This window comes from Fistularia commersonii, chromosome 1 (assembly GCF_037954325.1).
Source record: "Fistularia commersonii isolate RoL2024-O1a breed Wild chromosome 1, RoL_Fcom_v1.0, whole genome shotgun sequence".
NCBI lineage: Eukaryota > Metazoa > Chordata > Actinopteri > Syngnathiformes > Fistulariidae > Fistularia > Fistularia commersonii.
Window position 1 is genome coordinate 18,421,401 of NC_141284.1, and position 20,555 is coordinate 18,441,955.

Sequence of the window (20,555 nt, forward strand, 5' to 3'; positions counted from 1 at the left end):
CCTTCTTTTTAGAGGGGTTTGAATTGTATTTTCAGGTAATTTATTGGATAATGTTTTTGGTAAATAGAAAAATATCTTACATTTTCAAATTCTTTGTTATTTTTGAACTCGTTTCTTTTGAGTGACCGTCTCATTATAGATGAAATCTGACCATGAGCCAAGTGTAATTGCTTCATTTTTTTGAGATTCCCCCTCTGTCCGTTTTTGTTTTCTGTCAATTTAACTAAAATCGTGCCATTTGGAAGGTAATCTTTATTTATTATTTTTGTAATTTTATCTCAATTTTTTTTTTTTTTACTGATAATCTTGTATTGAAGATTATCTTGTATCTTGCTAGTAAGTCTACTTTCTCTTTGTGGGATTTTCTACCTTTAAGCTAGTGTCTTGATGATTAGGTATTATGATGATTTATTTTTTAGTTTATTTCCCACTGAGGCTCTCTTTGGTAGTGATGAGGATGGATAGGATCAGGAAGGAGACCATCAGAGGGACAGCCCTTGTTAGATGTTTTGAAGGTAAAGTCAGCCTGAGATGGTTTGTACATGTACAGAGGAGAGATAGTGACTATATTGGTATATTGGATGCTGAGGTTTGAACTGTCAGACAGGAGGCCTGTATGAAGTCCGAAGGGAAGATTTATGGATATGGGGAAGTATGACATGAAGTTAGTTGGCGTAAGAGAAGAGGATGCAGAATATAAGGTTAGACGGATTAGGAAGAAGAACTTACAGCTGATATTTAAGGATTCATTTTTCTCCATTTTGGGTGATCTTTGCAAATGTCTTGTCAATTTTCCTGTTATGTCTTGGATGATGTGCTTCATCTTAAGAGGTTCCTTCATGTCTCAAGTGGGTTTCTTACAGCTGGGTAGGCCTACGGGGTATCATGGCATCCAGCCACTGCTCAGTGATGACTCGGCGTCTACCGAATGGCAGCGCCTTGGGTTTGTCGGCCAGGACTACTGTCTCCCTCTGTAGCCTCGCAGGGTCACTCCTTCCCTTTGTTCCCATCAGGTGGCGCCACACCAGACATACAGAGTCTATGTTTACCCTCTCGCAGACTGACAGGCTGGATTGAACCGCTTCACACACATACTGCAGAACTTCTAATGGCAGACTTATTTTCATGTGTGGGTGTGTGTGTGACAGAACACCATTTCAGACAAATTACAGTAAAAACATAAAAAAGTCACCATGTGAAATTAATGTCCTCGTTGTACTGCTTCTATGGAGAAAATAGTTAAGACTGACAGCTGTTCTTTAGTCTGAAGTACTGCTCTCGGTTATTGAGAGTAAGATTGCTGTGATTCCGGTAATCTGATTGCTCAGAGCCCTGTACATGTCCTCAATCCTAGATAATTCCCCCTCTAATTTCCTCTGTTGTGCAATCATCCCCCCCTGCCCCCCCAATCCCTTGACCAGGGAACCGTTCTCAGTGGTCACCTGGATGCCGCCACACGGTGTCCAGTCCTGAGGGGAAAAGCGCATGCGCACGTCTGCCCCTCTGACAGCTATCCCTTTTGTCCCTTCCTCAGGCTGACGGGCTCCTCTGGATTTCTCACCGACGGTCCGGGGAACTACAAGTACAAGACCAAGTGCACGTGGCTCATTCAGGGAGCGTGAGTACACGGATCACACTGACACCTGCACAGACAGGGGATGATAAACTGATGCGCACAATTAAATAGGCATCTGGAGGGGGACGGGCGTAATATATAAAAACATATACAATAACTACTATCTTCATGTGGTGTAAATATTCTATAACTATTGTCCCTGTGACTTGAATATGGTTCCAAACCCTGAACCTTTTAAACTGAGACAGTTTAATAGAGATTGGTTTGGGTGTCATGGTGGTTTTTCTTCATGTCTCAGTGGTCTGTGAATCATTTTGGCAAGAATACTATGGGATCAAAATGTCCCTCCTGGATTATTGTTTTTGTCAATATTTTGTCAGGATGAGGAATGAGATCCGAGACAAATGTGAGTTTAAACTTTATTCCTCAACCCCTGAACCGAAAACTTACAAGGAAACACACTGAACTAGAAACACATATTCCATAAACCATCCCCCCCAGCTACAGTCCTATCACGTGAGAGGCTCCGCCCCTAGTGTCCAGGATACAGCCCCCCCCCCCCCCCCCCTGGAAAGAAGGGACCCTTGGAAACAAAGTCTCTCACCTGAGGGACCATCACCATCGTGCCCCAGCTGAAACAATCAAATGTTGAGGAGGAGCTGCCGGGTCCCTAAGGGGGCCAGAAAAACAACTTCATCCGCCATCCTGTACGCCGGTTTAAGCCTGTCCAGCTTCATCTGCTCCCTATGCCCACCCTACTAGCACAGCACCCTTAGGGCTTGTCTCAAGGACCCAAAATGGGGTATCAAATGGCAGTTGGAGAGGTGAGCATGTTGCACACGATAAAAACAAGCTGACATGAGCTGTGCAGACACAAAAGACTGCAGTAAACTGTGGTGTATTGGGCCTGGAACACACTTGCTGTTGGGCGACAAAGGATGATCAGCCAGACCAGAGCTCTTAGGCAAAAATTCCCTTGAACACAGAGTGGCTGTGAAAGAACCACCTCAGCGGGCGATGCGGAAAACAGCATCAATTAAACTGTGGTCCGTAACAGCCATGAGCAGGCCGTTGGCACAGAAAATCCGCGCCAATGAGAGGAACAACAATGGAGGCTATTTCAAAGTCTCACTTGGAATGGCGTCCCATGGAAACAAACCAACTTTATGCCGAATGTCGCAATGCACGAACCGTTAATTACGTTCAGTCACGGCCGGACGGCCTTTCTGCTCTAGTCAGAGTGAGCAGGCTCTTCTGCAAGTTGTAGTCCACCAGAAACCATCTTCCTGACCTTAACTAAGACCAGCTCTGTGGGTCTGGCAGCGTTCACGGCTCCTATGAGCGCTGGTTGTTTGATTCCTCAGGATCAGCACAGAGATGACTTGTTGTGGTTGGGGGGGGGGGTTGATGCAGATTCAAGACTCTACAAAAAAACAGACGCAAAAAAAAAACGTTTACAGAGTTTAGTTACTTGGCAGGTTGTAGGGTTGGGAGAACACTTGCGGTATGTGAGCAGCTGGGCTGTGATGAACCGCAGGGTTTTGGTGTCGGGAGAACTCCCGGCCATTGGTGAGCAGCTGGGTGCTGAGTGGTGGTGTCGGGAAACTGCTGCATCCAAAGCTTGTCCAGGAAAGAATCCCGGTTGAGACTGACTGTCAGGTGAGAGGTGCTGGCATATGCCAGTGAGGAAAAACCAGGGTGAGACGGGTGGCAGGGCGCGAGCATACACTGTAAAGGGAATCCTGGCCAGGATGGTCGGCCAGGCGAGAGGAGCTGGCATACATCATCGAGGAAAGGAGTGAATTGTGGGCGACGGCGAAGGAGACAGTGGGAGATTAACTAATAAATTAACTAATGACAACCAGTGAGACTCAAAGCTCTGGTTTTTCAGCCCTCACGGATAGCCGGTTATCCAGGCCAGCCGATTGCTCTCAAGGCTTGGTAATCTGCGGCAGGCGTGCACTTGCCAAGCACACATCTGCAGTGAGCCCAACCCTGACAGAAATTGTTTAAAAGGCCGGGGAATAGAAAGAAATTAGAACTGACATATCAAAAAAGTTGGAAAAATAAACAAACAAAAAAAGCTCTGGCCTCTGGTCAAAGAAAAAACAAAAATTATGGTTTCTCTTTTTTTTTTTCCTGATAAAGCAATTAACGGGTTAACAGTTTGACCTACACTTTTTTAATTAAAAAAAGGAAAAAACAGATTCAAACTGAAGATATTTCCATGACAAACAAAAAAAAAAAAAAAAACAATTCTCGCTGATATCCTATGTATTGTCCTATTTTCTTCCTCAGCATGGGAATGCTTAACTTTCACAGTGTTTTTGAATATAGCATTCGGCGGTTGAAATCAAAGCTTAAGTCTTAATATTTTTAAACAAAGGTCCCCTTCAATCCCTCTTTACTTACTGCAATCAATTTATTTTCAGTTGGCCTTTTGTTAAATTAAAAAACAAAAACCAATTGTTTGTGTTTTTATTAGAACTACTTGCTGTTATTTGCTTTGAAGCTGTTTTCTACTTGGTCAATATTTTGACCTAGTTCTAGTGCAATCCACCTCATATCATTCATGTATTATAATTTTTTTAACAGATATATATTGGCTTTATTTTGATGCATAACTCAGGGGAGTTTGGGGAGACTGTTTTTCTTGTCTTTTTAATTACAATTTGTTCTGGAATTTCAAATAATTTCTGACACAACACCACTGATTTCATCCTTGACTATAGTTTTAAAGAAAAAAAGTTTTTTACTTCCCCTGATTTTGTGCCTGTAAGCCTTGTGTCATCCCCTTTCCAGTCCCATCAGCTGTTAGTTTTTTTTAATTGTTTTTTTTTTTTTTTTCCTAAACAGGAAATTTAACAGATGCCTACATTGGCTCCTTTGTCCCTTTGTCCTTTGTCCGCTTTACTCACCTCCAAACCATTGGCATTTTTCCACGACACAGTCTCAGTTTGTGACTTTTATCTGAAAAGAACAGGAGAAGAAGCCCCATAGAAGGTTACAGACAGCGACATGCAGCAGCAGCCGTGCTAACTGTTGTTGTGGTTTTGCAGGGTTTAAAATTAAAAAAAAAAAAAATGGTGGGTTTGAGTGTGTCACAAGAGTGATGCTCTTGTGTTGAGCATCAGACTCTGTGATGGGATTCACTGGCCAATCAATGGCCGGCAGCGTGACTTTGTGTTTCAATCAGCTCAGCTCACTTGGAACCTCACTGGACCTGGTACTAAAAAAAGTATAGGATCCCAGGTACTGTCCCTGATGGAAATGCAAAAAGAGCCCTGTCCAGCAGAGTTGCGCCTGAGCAGTGACACAGATCAACTTCTGTCAGCCATTAAAAAGAAAGGATGTCTCTTCTTCATCTTACCCCCCAGGGGTTTGGTCAGACCTCTGCTGCTTGGGTGGAAGGGGGAGGGCAAAGATTAGTGGGTTGAAAACCATCACTGTTGATTAGATTTTCTGTTTATCTGGTTCCTCCAAAGTGAAAGCGCTTTTTTCCTGTTGATTGACTTTGACCACATCTTAGTCTTCTGAAAGCCCAGAGGTTTTTATTGAATCCCCTTATTCAATATAACAATCAGCTTTATTTTCCTCTTTTGTTTACTTCTCCCTATCTGTCCACTGCCCTCTGTGTGTGTGTGTGTGTGTGTGTGTGTGTGTGTGTGTGTGTGTGTGTGTGTGTGTGTGTGTGTGTGTGTGTGTGTGTGTGTGTGTGCGTGTGTGTGTGTGCGTGTGCGTGTGCGTGTGCGTGTGCGTGTGCGTGTGCGTGCGCGTGCGTGTGGAGAGCAAAGTGCAAATGGCATAAGATCCATTGAGGTATCCGCAGTATTTTCTAGAGATGGGGAGTAGCAGCCCAACAGATGGAGAGTATTTTTTTTTTTACAGTAATGTAACAATATAGAACCAACTAAATATCCTACCAGAACCCCCAGTTTCAATGTTTATTTGTTTGTTTATTTATTTATGTTTAAAATCGGACAGAAAAGACACAAAAAAGGATTTTGATTAACTAGAAAAATTATACATTGATATCCTCCCCAAAGACAATGACCTTATTATTTTCAGGGAGTTTCCTCAAAATTAGTGCTATGAAAAATATAATAAATAACAAAACATCGGAATAGCCAAAAAATATATACAAAACTATATAATGTGAAAATATTTTTAATTTTTCTCTGATATAACACTTAGTCTTTACTCTGCCTCCCTCTCTATACATGTCTAGTATATAGATGCATATACAGTTTGGCCCAGAAAAAATTGGACAGTGACACAAGTTTTTTTATTTTTTATTTTTTTATTTTAGCAGTTTACGAAAACATATTCAGGATACAATTATACATTATATATTATATTATATATTATATGGGCTTAAAGTGCATACTCAGCTGGAATTTGAGAGTATTCACATCCAAATTTGAGCAAGGGTTTAGGAATTAGAGCTCTTTAATACCCAGCTGCCTCTTTTTCAAGGGACCAAAAGTAATGGGACAATTGACTCAGAAGGCTGCAAAAAAAAAATAACGAGGGTGGATGGGCTCTTCCCTCGGTAACCTGTCATCAATTAAACAGTTGAAAGGTGTGGAGTTGATTCCGGGTGCTGTGTTTGCATTTGGAAGCTGTTGCTGTGAACACACAAAATGCAGTCAAAGGAGCTCTCAATGGAGGTGAAACAGGCCATCCTGAAGGTGGAAAAAAAGAAGAAATCCATCAGAGAGATAGCGTAAATGTTAGGAGTGGCCAAATCAACAGTTTGGTACATTCAGCTGCAGTAAAGGCCTGGCAAAGCATCTCAAAGGAGGAAACCCAGCGTTTGGTGATGTTCATGAGTTCCAGACTTCAGGCAGTCATTGCCTGCAAAGGATTGTCAACAAGATATTGAAAAGCAACATTTTAGTTTGGGTCATATTTTTTGTCCAATTACTTTTGAGCCCCTGATATGAGGAGTGTCTGTATAAAAATAGTTCAATTCTTAGATGTTTTATCATATAATTTGTTCAGTGTTTGTTTAATTAAACCTTAAAGTCTGCACTTCAATTCCATTGTAGTTGTTTCATTTCAAATCCATTGTGGTGACATGGAAACCCCAAATCATGAAGATTGTGTCACTTTCCAAATATTTCTGGGCCTAAGTGTGTAAGACCTGACCAGTGTGTTGTCAGTTGGACTTCCAGCTGGACTCCAGCATTGTTTAGATGTTAATATTTGGTTGGATGTAGGTCATGACAGCTCATTCAGATCCTCGCGGCCAGCCAGCATTGGTTTTATGAAGTTAACAAACCAAAAGGCAGCGTTGTCCCTACACACAGATGTGACTGGCAAACACTGTGGGGCGTTCAAGGTCTTGATGTTTCTTTGGCCTCCTGTCTTGCAGGCCTAACTCTGTGCTGAGGTTACGCTTCAACCACTTTGCCACTGAGTGCAGCTGGGACCACCTGTACGTCTATGATGGAGACTCCATCTACGCCCCCCTGTTGGCAGCTTTTAGGTAACTCCACCTGTCCAATTTTCACTTAAACTTTCCAGGCGAACAAACATCTCATGCTGTAAAAGTGACCAAAAGTAGACTTGGACAACTCTTCAGTTTGGAAACACTGTTAATTGATTGATAATGATGAGTGATGAATCTATACTTTCAAACCCTGCCAGACAGGGGCATGTGTTTAATGCCATAGTACGAGTAAATACTGTTTATATTTTCATATCTGAGCTGCACTTGTTTACTGTGACACCGACCGGCATCTCTTGTCTCCTTCACAGTGGCCTGATTGTTCCCGAGCGCTATGGTAACGAGACGGTCCCCGAGGTGGTGTCCCACTCGGGCTACGCCCTGCTGCACTTCTTCAGCGACGCCGCCTACAACCTGACGGGCTTCAACATCTCCTACAGGTCAGCGGGGGACCCCTAGGGGTGGGTTTGGGCCCAGGGGGACATCAGCTGAATATACATCATCTGTGAAAAGTAACTCACTGTGTTCACTTCTATAACCTGTGCTCCATCACTTAATATTACACACAAAAATATTTCCATGTTGAAATATACTGATCTTGAGACAGTTGCATATACCTCGGGTTGATAAAAGTTGCACTGCATGCTCTTAGGTAGAACAAGTATAAAAGATTTGCTCTGTAATGTGTACTGATTTTTGAAGAATTTCCCACCACATTATTGGACTTTTTTTTTTTTTTTTGGAGGGAAATGTTTTGCAAACGTATGTAATGGCTTAAAGAATGAGGACACAAGGACTTTTCAATAGCATGTGGGCAAATTTTACATTTTTTTTGTAAATGGGGGATGAAGTGAATGTGGTTATTTGAAGAACAAGTAAAGCCATATAGAGGTGAGAAGAAAGCACATTCATTTGCTCTGAAATCTGCTAGAGAGGAATATATTCTCTCTGGATATATTTTTCATATGTTTGTTGTTTGTCCTTTTAAAAATTTTGAATGGAAACAAGCAAAAAAAGACAATTCCCCCAGTTGGTTCTTTGTAAAGAGAAGGCTAATTTCTTCAGGCTTCCAGAATGTTTGAGATCATTTCCTGTTTTGTTTTATAGGCAGGTTTTGTATTCTGAAGGGAAACCAGGAAATCACCCAGCTCCTCTCTTAGGCCTAAACTGTTACATAATTTGGTAAAGTTGTAACAGCATGAACATACAAACTCTCTCCCACACTCACTTTAAAACAGAGGCCCTTAGTGCGGAAAGACTTGCCTTAACTTTAACTTGACCTTATTCAGAGTTCCCTCAGACTTTGCACAAGCCATTTTAGGACATAAATGGTACAAACAGACACATAAACACTCACACACACACACACACACACACACACACACACACACACACACAGGAATGCAGGGCTACTTGGTGGAGTAAGATTGTGGTGTGCAGTGTTGTGTGGTTGGACAGGGTAAGCCCCTGGTCTCCCATAGAAGCACATGTGGCTTTTGGCAGTATGTTTAATACAGGACAGCCGTTTCAATCCCGGTTTTGTGTTGTCCACACCCCTCACCTCTCACCCCCCATCCCTCTAGGGTGAACACGTGTCCCAACAACTGCTCCGGCCAGGGCGAATGTCGGTCAGGGAACTCTAGTGGGTCGGTGTACTGCGAGTGCTGGGACGGCTGGAAAGGGGAGGCCTGTGACATTCCCTATTGCCTGAATGACTGCGGCCACCCAGAGCGGGGCCGTTGCCAAGGGAAGGCCTGCATCTGCAGGGACGGATGGCAAGGTGGGTGGGCTCTGACGTGAGGGAGTAGCTTCACAAGAAATTAACTTAAAGTGATTCTGAAAAAAAATATGTGCATCCGAAATGACCTCAAAGGTTTTGTCAGCATTTACCTTGAAAAGGGAAACTTGTGCCTTAATATCAATGTAAAAAATGGATCAATCAATCAATCAATGTTAATATTAAAATATTCATGAGTGATTGTTTTAGAATGTAAGATTAGTGACCATAAAACAGTGGCTTAGTCTCATAAATGTTTGGTTCATATTAATAATCTGATTGTCATTTTCTCAAAGCTGCTTTATAATTTTCCATCATGATGCAGTTTATATTTATAGTTTGTTTGTAATTTGTAGACATATTATTTATTCTTGAAGCAGGAAGGTTTTTGATTTACCCCATGATGTTTTAATATGACGATGGTCTCTTCTTCATCCGACAAATGTTTGTCTCCTTAACATGTTCTTTCTGTTTGAGCCTCAGGAGCCTCCTGATGCCTCCTTGTCTTCACCATCAGCAGGGTGATTCAGAAAACTTTTCAAAAAATGTATTTATTTATTTAGGTAGTTAGTCAGTATCCACGTGTGTCAGGATCCACATGAAACAAACAAATGACCACTTGGAATTTTTGAATTTTTGAACCTGCAAATGATTAACCTTAAAATGCTTGAGAAACCTGACAGTTATTGAGAAGTATCGTCATAATATCGTCATAACATTTACAACCGGTGGAACATTCAACCAGGAGCAAAAAGTACATGACGGCCGTAATACCCCCCCGCCCTTCCCCATGTGAGCACAAATGTGCTCAAGGTGCGTTGCACGACGACTGAATTCAGACAGGAGGCTGGTTTGGGAGTGGCGTTTCAGTGGCAGGGCTGAGCAACCCGGCTCGCTAGCAGCCCACTGATCCGGGCTTTCACCACACAAGTCTCTCCTCAGCCCCTGATCAGATCATTTGATGATACTTTTAATCAATCTCCTACAATTTTTCAGGCTGTTTATTTAATAATTTTCTCACAATTATGTAGTTTTATTTTTCCATTTTTTTCTTTCTGTAAAGAAATAACCCCCCAAAATAATTTTGTTTTCTGGTGAAGTTTCAGGTAACTCCCTGTGAGTTCTTGATTTCATCTGAGGGAAACAGCTGGCCAACATTTTGATGGCTCTTTGTTCTAGAAGGCTCTGTGTGGCCTGGAACAGACAGGCAGGCATGCGGTCAGCTCAGGAAGCCCCCTGGGGTGCTGGCAGCACAACAGTTCTCTACCTCGGGAGAACAAAGGTCAGATGACCTTGACTGCCAATCATAACCGCTTCCCCACTTGGTCACCTGACCTCCTCGGGCATTGTTATGCATCCCCACGGTTGGACATCCGGTCCCTGCTGCCCACTTTTATCTGTGTGCTCCATCGGTGTGGATGGGGACGCTGGCACACACTCACCAGGAAAGGCTTGTCATTCTATTTGCGGATCGTTCTTTGTTTGCAAAAACTATTGCCTGCGCATTTATACACACACACAAACACAGATATACACGCCATCAACTCAAGAGTGACTGGTGTTGTTGCTAATCCTATTGCCATGGTTTACTGACAGGAGGGCAGTGCCATCTGGGTTTAACCCATCACACTCGAAAGGGAGAGAGTGACAGAGAGGGCAAGAGAGCAAGGGAGGGGGGTTGGGGTTGAAAGGTCAGAGGGATAGGCAGACCGAGGCACGACAGAGTTGGGATTGGAAGAGAGAGAGAGAAGAGAGAGTGGGGTGTCAGAGAAAGAAAGAGATCGAGAAGGAGAGACAGAATGGGGGGACAGAACAGAGATGGAGATCCATAGCTGGGGAAGCCTCCTGAACATTGCCTTTCATTTTTTTTGTCTAGATATCAAAGAAAAAGGATTCAGAAAATCAGACAAAAAATTCCCCCCAAAATTTGAAACTGGATGAAAATTAGAAACTATACTGGAAAGTTTAAATAAAATTAAACATATTGAGAAATACTGAAATCTATTGAAGAGTTGAACTAGAAATTTATGAGGAAAGTAATTTTTTAATTCCCATAATTTCGTTCAAAATAAAACTGTCTTAGAATTACTTCCAATTTTTTTTTGTGTTGGAATTTTAGAATATGTTTTTGAAAGTCTTTAATTTTTCTGTGCAGCTTTTTAGAGATTTATGGTTAATTCATGGTTATGTATATGGTTGGCAGGATTTTATGTCCAATCTATAAATACTTTAGGACTGACTAAGCTCATTTCTGCTTTTTAGCTTTTCATTTTGTCAAGTCCTGGGAGATGTGACTGTAAATGTTTTTTTTTTGTTTTATTTTTAGAAATTCATTGCACCAGTTTTCATGTAATTGTTTGATGAATCTAAAGTGATAATCGGTGCATCTGATTTCTTCCCATTCAGGACGTTTCCAACTGATGTTTGATTTCCTCTGATTATGCCAAATGATTTTCTTCCATTTGGCAGGAATTCTCTCAGTTTTCTGGGATGTTTTTGTGTCGTAACTAAACAGTCATTGATTCTGGGGTATTTTTTTTGCTGTTTTTTTTTCTACAGGTCCAGACTGTTCTGTCTCGTTTCCAGCCAACTCATCCTTCTGGACCCGGGAGGAGTTCAGGGAGCCAGGTCTGGCCAGGGCCTCTCACAAGGCCGTAGTGGACCAGGGCGTTATGTGGGTCATTGGAGGCCACGTCTTCAACACCTCTGACTATCACATGGTCAAGGCGTAAGTAACCCCCCCCCCCCACAACTGTCCTGTGAATAGTCGCAACTGAAATATCAGGACAAGAAAATTCCCCGTCAGACGTAGAGGGGAAGAAGAAAAAATAAAAAGCCAGGGATGTCATTAAAAGCACAAAATTACAGGTCTGAACAAAGCTCTGCCCATAGAGTTCCTCACAAACCTGACAAGCGTCGGTTCTTTGCACTTTCAATTTTACAAATAAACATGAGCATTTTAACCTGTCTTACTTAATGAAAATGATATAAAAATAACAATATAGGGATAGCTTCAGGGACATGTAGATGATGTACGTTAGGAAGAAGGATAATCTTCTCCACCTGCCCTGTCTGCAACCAGGCCTTGAGTCTGAAAGTTCACTCATACGCCTGGGTTCTGAGCTCTTAGCTGTCTCCAGGTTTTTTGTTTTTTTTAAAATAGCATTGTCGGTCTCCGCAGGTTCAATCTCAGCACCAAGATCTGGCTGACCCTTGACCCCTCCGTTAACACTGTCACGCCGAGATATGGCCACTCGCTGGCTCTGCATGAGGTGTGTAGATGCAGACTGATGTATCTGTGGTATTGTGATATTATCTTGAAAATATATACTTAAAAAAAAATCTTAAATTCACATTTTATCTGTATTAAAACAAGCGTTTCTGTTGACTCACCCCCCCCCCCCCCCCCCTCCCCGTCCAATGTCGCTCCTCCACAGGGGAAAATCTACATGTATGGTGGAAAGATAGATTCCACAGGAAATGTGTCCAGTCAGCTGTGGGTTTTCCACATCCAGAACCAGACCTGGGTTCTGCTCAGCCCCAGAGCCAAGGAGCAGTATGCTGTGGTGGGCCATTCAGCTCATGTGGTGCCGCCCGCCCAGCCGGGGGGCAGCCCTGTCATGCTGGTGCTTTTCGGACACTGCCCTCTGTACGGCTACCTCAGCCTGGTCCAGGAGTATGACATTGGTACGTGTAGTACATGTATGTGGGATTGGGCGTGGAGACAGGTGAGCCCTGGTGGATTCCCCTCAGTGGGGTTCTCTAAACTGTGGGAAAGAGGAAAAAAAATATGATTTTTGCTCCTCGAAAATAAAGTGTATTTTGTAAGAAATTGCAACCAAACTAGCAAACAGTTCTGTTGAAATCCTCATTAAAAAAAACAATGAACTATCTGGACTGACCTGTGTCCCTGTGGCCTCCCCCAGCCAAGAACACATGGAGCATGGCGTCCACGGATGGCGCCCTGGTGCAGGGTGGTTACGGCCACAGCAGCGTCTTCGACCCAGCCACCAGGGCCGTTTACATCCATGGCGGCTACAAGGCCTTCAGTGCCAACAAGTATGGCCTGGCGGGAGACCTGTACCGACTGGACGTGGACAGCAGGAAGTGGTGAGACGCAGAGGTGGCACTAGGTGGGCGGGGGTTAAGCCGGACGGGGATTTATCCCTAGGCCTAGGCCTCATAACGGCACGTTCATTACATTCTAGCATATCTTTTGCATTTATAACAGAATATGCAGGCTTTACATAATATCATGTGTGTTCTATTAAAATAATGTATTTCAAAACTGAAAAAAGTTTGAATTTGGTTGGGGTGGTAACAGTCATTGAATAGTGATGTGGGTCCTGGTCAAAGACTGGGAGCATTACAGTGCAGTTTGAGTACATTTGGACTGATGGTTGTAGGACAGTCTGAATCATGCCAGTCTTTAACCTTCTCCAGGCAGATGTTGCAGATTTGCGACAGCCAAATATCAGATTTTTCCTGCAACTACAACTTAATTTGAGCCTGAGAGGGTTAAGTGCTGCTGGCCGGCACTCCTGAGTGGAAGGAGTGATGCAAATCACCCGCCTCTTAGGGGTTCTCCAGGCAGATCGATGGGCACCTTTCAGTCACATGACCTTAACCTGATGTGGCACTCTGTCTTCTTACGCAAAGACGACGACTTACGGGTGGACCCTGATGTTGTCATGGAGGCCAGAGACAATAGAACGTTTCTTAAAAAACAAACCAAAAAAAGGTTGCAAAAATGCCTTAATATTGTCTCCCACTAGAACATTACCCGTCACTGCCCTGACTCTATTTCACTGTGTGTGTGTCTGTGCCTGTCTGTCCATCAAGGACCGTCCTCAGAGACAGCGGCTTCTTCCGGTACCTCCACACAGCCGTAATTGTTAGCGGAACCATGCTGCTGTTCGGAGGAAACACGCACAACGACACGTCCATGAGCCATGGAGCCAAGTGCTTCTCCTCCGACTTCTTATCGTACAACCTGGGTCTGTCACACACAGACACGTACACACATACATATGCGCGCACACATACAACACACTCAGGTCCACATCTTCATCTCCTTAGCAGTCAGCCATTGAAAAATCAGAGGTATAAGAGTTCAGTTCACATCAGATACGTAAGCCCTTTTCTTATACAGGAAAAACCCTTTTTCTTGTTTTTCTTTTTTGTTTGCTCCCTAAAAACACAATTTCAATGTATAAAATCTCTTTTCAACTAATTTCAAGTTTATTGAATTAATTTGAGATTAAGCCTTTATTGGCTTTAAAACCAATTATAAACGTCTGTAATTTTTTCTGTCCAATAATGGGAGTTAAATCTGTAATGGATGATTTTGTTCAAAATGAATTTCGTCGTTGATTAGATTTAGAGATTTAATTAGAGAATACTTAGCGATATGTAAAATCAAAAGAAGCTGTAGATGCTGAACATTTTTTGCTTTAGATATAAATTCAGTTACAATAATAATTGCTGGTGTCACTTTATAACCCTGTTCACTTTTAGAATATGAGAAACAACAGGATCATAAATGCTATATTTTACTAATTCATATTTTTTCACTCAAATGTATCAATGGCAAAACAAACATTTCATTTCACCCAGGGTGGTGTTTAAAAGTAAGTTTAAATAGATTCTTGACAACACCAGATAATTAGGTCGTCTAAAATAAAAAGGCTTTAACCGGTTGTCAACCTCTGGAAGACTAAACCCCTCAGATGCTCTTTGTCTTCAGGCGTGTTTTAATTTGCAAATATGTCAGCGTGAGTGGTGTTAAAAGTCTCAGAGGGGAAGGATTTCACGGACAAGACCAGACAAACTTTACATTCTGCCCCACGCTCCGCCTTCAGAAAAATTGAAACGTCCTCCGTCCTCGGCGGTGACCTCTGTCTTCGTCCTGCCGCTCCTCATCCTCGGCATGAGTCTGTAATTGGGCCGACCCCCACCCCCACAGCTCAGGCTCGGTGTCAGCGGCTCGGTAATTGTCTGGTAATTATGGCCCTGATGAGCTGCACATCCAAGACTAATTGCCCCTCCTTAACAAGCTGAACCCAATTAGAGGGCAGAATTTAAGGGCTGTCCACCGTCCTGACATTGGTAGATGCCCCCAAAGACCCCTCCCTCCCCCCTTTTGGTCTTGGGTTCCAACAGCAGAGGGCACTGTCTACTCACTGACTCATTGTCCCCTGGTGTGTGTGTGTGCGTGTGTGTGCGTGTGTGTGCGTGTGTGTGTGCATGTGTGCGTGCGTGCAAGCGTGCGTGCATGTGGAGGGGGGGAATGATGGACTGCAGTGTCTGCCAACTGTCCCTGCTTCTTCGACCCTCATCTTCCTCTTCCTAACCACAGATGACTTTTCTCCCACTGTTAACATCTGAACATTATTCATTTGGGTGCTGTTTTGGGTAAATGTGACCTTGCTGGCAGAGACTTTTACCCCCACTCTTCAATATTATCATTCAATCCATTGTATTTACTTTATTTGGCTCTTTAATGTGAAGTTGATTGTTTGAATTGTATATATTTCTTATCTTATTCACATTTTAATATCAGTAGTGAATATATTTTTATCATGATGTGAGACTTTTTTTCCTTATGGAAGTTTTTTTTTTTCTCTTGATTTTGTAAAATATGTAAAGAAGCAAACAAAGAGCAAGAAAAAAGATGTCAAATCCTTAAAATTTGACATATTCTCATCCACATGAAAATATTAGTGAGAGAATTACAGCTTTAAAAAAATAATTTTAACAAATTGTGAATTTGAAATTAAACTGAGAGCAAATCAATCTTCTCACTTCCCACTGAAGGTCAGGTTTAAGTGGATCAATCTATCCACCTCCTCAGGTCATCAAGGCGATGAAGGCACCATCCACAGTGTGGAATCAATACCTGCCCCTTTTCAGACTTCTGTTTGGAGGGTCAATTTGATCCCCCCATTTCCAAACTGTCAAAGGGTTAAAATCATCACCAAGAACATCTTTAATAACCCTCAGAGGGAAAAAAACAACAACCTAAAAATCCACCCTTCGACAAGCCTCATAAATTCCCAAAGCAAAGAATCTCTCCCCACACACACACACACACACACACACACACGTTTCTGCCTCAGTTAGGCCAGTCAGCAAGAGCGTGGCGCAGGCTGGGGTGATTGACACAGTGATGTGAGGCCCTGCTCACCACCGTGGCGACTCCAGCGCTAGCTGAGATGGGCATGAGTGGGTTGACAGCAGTCTCACCTCTTTCTGTTTCTTTCTTTCTGTCTTACCTTGACTTTCAGCGTGTGACGAGTGGGCAGTGCTGCCCCGCCCAGAGCTCCTCCATGACGTTAACCGCTTCGGGCACTCGGCCGTTTTCAGTGATGGGTAAGGACCGTTCTGCTCCGGCTCCTCGGGCCTCCCCTAGGGCTTGAGAGAGACTGTTCAAAAAAAAACAACAACATTAAAGGTAATCAAAGATCAAAAACATAGCTAATTCACTCATTACAACTGCTAGCAAAAGGAGTTTAAAAAAATCAGTATCAATAAGAATACACAGTGTTTGATACACTACTGATTTTTCAGCTTCTCCCACTTACAAAGCATGCAGAGGTCTGTAATTTTTATTATAGATACTCTTCAACCGTGAGTGACAGAATCTAAAACAAAAATCCAGAAAATTTCATTTTATGATTTTTAAGTAATTAATTAGCTTTTTATTGCATGACATAAGTATTTGGTCACCTACCAACCAGTAAGTTGCGGCTCTCACAGACCTAGTAGTTCTTTAAGGAGCCCTCCTGTTCTCCACTCATAACCTGCCCCAGTTTGAACTTCTTACCTGTATAATGGACACCTGTCGATACATTCAATCAAACAAACTCTAACCTCTCCACAATGGCCAAGACCAGACAGCTGTGTAAAGAGACAGGGATAAAAGTGCAGACTTGCACAAGGCTTGGATGGGCTTCAAGACAATAGGCAAGCAGCTTGTTGAGAAGGCAACAACTGATGGCTCAATCATTAGAAAATTGATAAAGTTCAAGATGACGGTCAATCCCTCGGTTTCGGGCTTCATGCAAGATCTCTCCTCACGGGGCATCAATGATTATGAGGAAGGTGAGGTATCAGCCCAGAACTACAGAGTTGGACCAGGTCAATGACCTGAAGAGAGCTGGGACCACAGTCTCAAAGAAAACTATTAGTAACACACTACGCTGTCATGGATCAAAACCCTGTAGCGCACACCAGGTCCCCCTGCTCAAGCCAGCACATGTCTCGGCCCGTCTGAAGTTTGCCAATGACCATCTGGATGATCCAGACGAGGAATGGAAGAAGGTCATGTGGTCTGACGAGACAAAAATAGAGCTTTTCTGTCTAAACTCCACTTGCTTTGTTTGGAGGAATAAGAAGGATGAGTACAACCCCAAGAACACCATCCCAGCCGTGACGCATGGAGTTGGAAACCTCATTCTTTAGGGATGCTTCTCTGCAAAGGGGACAGGACGACTGCGCCTCATTGAGGAGGATGGATGGGGCCATGTATCGCAAGATCTTGGCCAACAATCTTTTTCCCTCAATCATGGCTGGGTCTTCCCGCATGACAATGACTCAAAACACACAGCCAGGGCAACTAAGAAGTGGATCCATAAGAAGCATCTCAAGGTCCTGGTGTGGGCTAGTCTCAAGACCTGAACCCTCCAGAAAATCTTTGGAGGGAGCTGAAAGTCCATATTACCCTGCGACTGCCCCGAAACCTGAAGGATCTGGAGAAGATCTGTATGAAGGAGTGGGCCAAAATCCCTGCTGCTAGTGTGTGCAAACCTGGTCAAGAGCGACAGGAGACATCTGATCTCTGTAATTGCCAACAAAGATTTCTGTGTCAAGTTCTGTTTTTCTGATGGATCAAATACTTATGTCATGCAATAAAAAGTTAATTAATTATTTAAAAATCATAAAATGTCATTTTCTGGATTTTTGTTTTAGATTCTGTCACTCAAGGTTGAAGAGTACCGATGATAAAAATTACAGACCTGTGCATGCTTTGTAAGTGGGAGAAGCTGAAAAATCATAATTTTATCAAATACTTGTTCTCCCCACTGTCGCTACAGCAGGTGAAGCTGCTGTTGATCTCACCACAAGATGGTGCTGAATATCTGTCCATTTGAATAACTTGGAAAAATGGAAGCCTGAAATGTGTGGGTTTAATGTCAGACATCAGAGTGAAGTAAAAATACAAACTTGAACTGGTAGTTAACATAATTCTGAATGTTATGATTTTGGTTTCATTGGAAATCCTTGGAAAGTCTTAAATCCCAATGACAACTGTTAAGTAACACAGAAGCCAAGACGAAGCAGGAGGCCTCCTCCTTCTCCCTTGTAAGCAGGTCACTGCCTGCTCTGTCTTCCTCCTGCAGCCTGATTTCTCTTACTATCCTTGTTTCCCGGGTGTGTACGAACCAGGGCGACATGTCCTGCTCTGAGTAGGGCCCACACACACACACACACACACACACACACTTAACTATTCACTCGTGGTATTTAAAGAGATGTCAGAATGGGATATGTCGAGCAAATGTGTACATCTGGTGCTCAGAGAGTGCTGCTTCTTTTCATGCATGTTTTAAACTCTGGGTGTTTTTAAACTCTGGATGTTTTCAGCCTTTTCTGCTGGGAAATATACATATATATATATATATATATATATATATATAAAGTATGTATGTATGTTCCACATTTTTTTTTTCTGGGTTATAACAATCATCCCATCCCTCACTGGATCAGGGTTCAGCAGCAGAGGCCTTTGGAGGTAAATACATTTAAATTACATGGAGGAGGAAAAAAGAAAAGAAAGGGGATTGAGCTTGTTGAGCTCAGCAGGAAGTCTTAAATGTGTGGTTTGAAACCCAGGCCCCTGTAACTTCACAAGATATTTGACCGCAATGTTGCGAATGGACTACTGCACGCACGCTCATACACACACACACACACACAGGCTTGAAATGAAATGCCCAAGATGCGGCCTGGCAAGATGGGGGTCCGTACACACAGGAATGGGTGCACTTGTTAGGGATTTGGCAGAAGCGATGCAGGTTGGAAGCAATGAAGAAAAGAGTTGAGTTGGACTGAAGTTCTATAGCTCCTGCTGTGCAATAACGATCTGAATGATGAAAGATTTTTGGGGGGAAAACATTTATAGTTACCTGCCTGCTCCGCTTATTGTAACCCTCCGCTTCTCCCCTACAGTGGCATGTATGTGTTCGGCGGCTTCAACAGCCTGCTGCTCAGCGACGTCCTCGTGTACACGTCACCCAACTGTTCGGCCTTTACCAGCCCGGCTTCCTGCAGCCAGGCTTCTCCGAGGATCCACTGCATCTGGGACAGTATCCAGGCAGCATGCCTACCGTGGGTAGGTGGTGCCACCGTCGGAGCAGAGCAGTTGCCGGCCTCCTGCACCTCCAGATCATGTAAGTGCTGCTGCCATCGGCTGGCATGTTCATGCTTATATTTACGCATGTGGTGTAAGGATTGCGTCTAGCTGCCCCAAACTGCATCTATTTTACTGTTCTCCTTTACACACTGTTTGGTAGAAGAGAACCAATTAATCCAATGGAAAAAAGTAAGAAAGAAAGTTGCTGGAATTGTCTGCTCCGTCAATGCTGCCGTCAGGCAACTCCAATAAATGTGAGAAGAGTGAAAAAAGAAAGCAGATATGACGTTAAGAAATCAGTGGCTTCTTTCTTTTCTCTGCGTCCATCACAAACTGAAAGAAAGTATGGAAATGAATAACCCTTTCCGTGGATTTTATCAGTTATGGGATGAACTGCGTCTTCCCGCAGACACGGACAACGAGAGCTGTGACCAGTACTCGGACTGCTACAGCTGCACTGCCAACACCAACGGGTGCCAGTGGTGCTCGGTCCAGTGTGTTTCGCTTGGGAGCAACTGCACCTCCCCCACGGTGAGCCATGTGACCGTTGACGCCGGAGCGAACAGGAAGCCCTCTCTGGCCATCATGTTTCGAAGAATCTGTCTTCCCTCCAAGGCTGGGGACACACGACAAAATGTTCACGGAGATCACACTTTTATATGAGGAATATAAAAGGAAGACAGGTGATCACCCATTTACCACCTGTGCCTGATGGTTTACAGATTGTGATTGGTCAAACCAACATCAAACTCTGGTCAGAGTGACCATGTCTCTGTGAGCCACATTTTCGAGGGTGAAAAAAACATGGAAGAAAAATGGCCGTCTGTGGCCATTGTTAGCACAGCTATCTGCTCTTTTCTGCATTAGTGTCGTCCAGTTTGGCTTTGTCAGCCTTCTCAGTACCTCACTGTTTTTTTCTTTTCTTTTTTTTTTTTTTTTTTGGGTATTCCCACTCATTCTCATAGTGTTCTGGCACCATTTCCTGTGTCCCACCAACTCTTTTCCATTAGATGTTGGCAAGTGTTTGCCTTTGAGCCGGTAATGAATACGGGCGCGGCCCGTTTTCAGTCCGGCATTGGCTCTAAAATTCGGATTTGTGCCGACCAGCTATCCCCGCTGTGCCTGACTAGTGCTGCTGGCGTGAATGTGGGATAAAATAAGGCCCAAAAATCTTGTGTGTCCCTGGCCCTAAGTCAAGGAAGCAAGTTTTACTTTTTGTCGGTTTTCCCTCGGATGAACCCCGCTCACACTGGTTCTGAGTTACACCGTTTCTGAACCCTTTTTCATTTTAACCTCATCCGCTGGTTTAATCTGCTGTATCCGATTAAGACATAGG

General features: G+C 43.3%; 1 protein-coding gene across 4 annotated transcripts in view; it reads left to right on the forward strand.

Moving 5' to 3' along the window:
• Window positions 1–20,555, forward strand: part of atrn (attractin) — a 128,450-nt gene that overhangs the window by 11,551 nt on the left and 96,344 nt on the right. For all 4 annotated transcript variants that reach the window (XM_086152461.1, XM_086152471.1, XM_086152481.1 and 1 more), the window contains exons 2-13: window positions 1,535–1,618; window positions 6,954–7,067; window positions 7,340–7,468; window positions 8,612–8,808; window positions 11,365–11,533; window positions 11,987–12,077; window positions 12,243–12,492; window positions 12,732–12,915; window positions 13,648–13,802; window positions 16,092–16,176; window positions 19,036–19,256; window positions 19,629–19,750. In XM_086152461.1, the coding sequence (XP_086008587.1) occupies window positions 1,535–1,618; window positions 6,954–7,067; window positions 7,340–7,468; window positions 8,612–8,808; window positions 11,365–11,533; window positions 11,987–12,077; window positions 12,243–12,492; window positions 12,732–12,915; window positions 13,648–13,802; window positions 16,092–16,176; window positions 19,036–19,256; window positions 19,629–19,750 (1,801 nt within the window). The remainder of the gene's footprint in view (window positions 1–1,534; window positions 1,619–6,953; window positions 7,068–7,339; window positions 7,469–8,611; window positions 8,809–11,364; window positions 11,534–11,986; window positions 12,078–12,242; window positions 12,493–12,731; window positions 12,916–13,647; window positions 13,803–16,091; window positions 16,177–19,035; window positions 19,257–19,628; window positions 19,751–20,555) is intronic.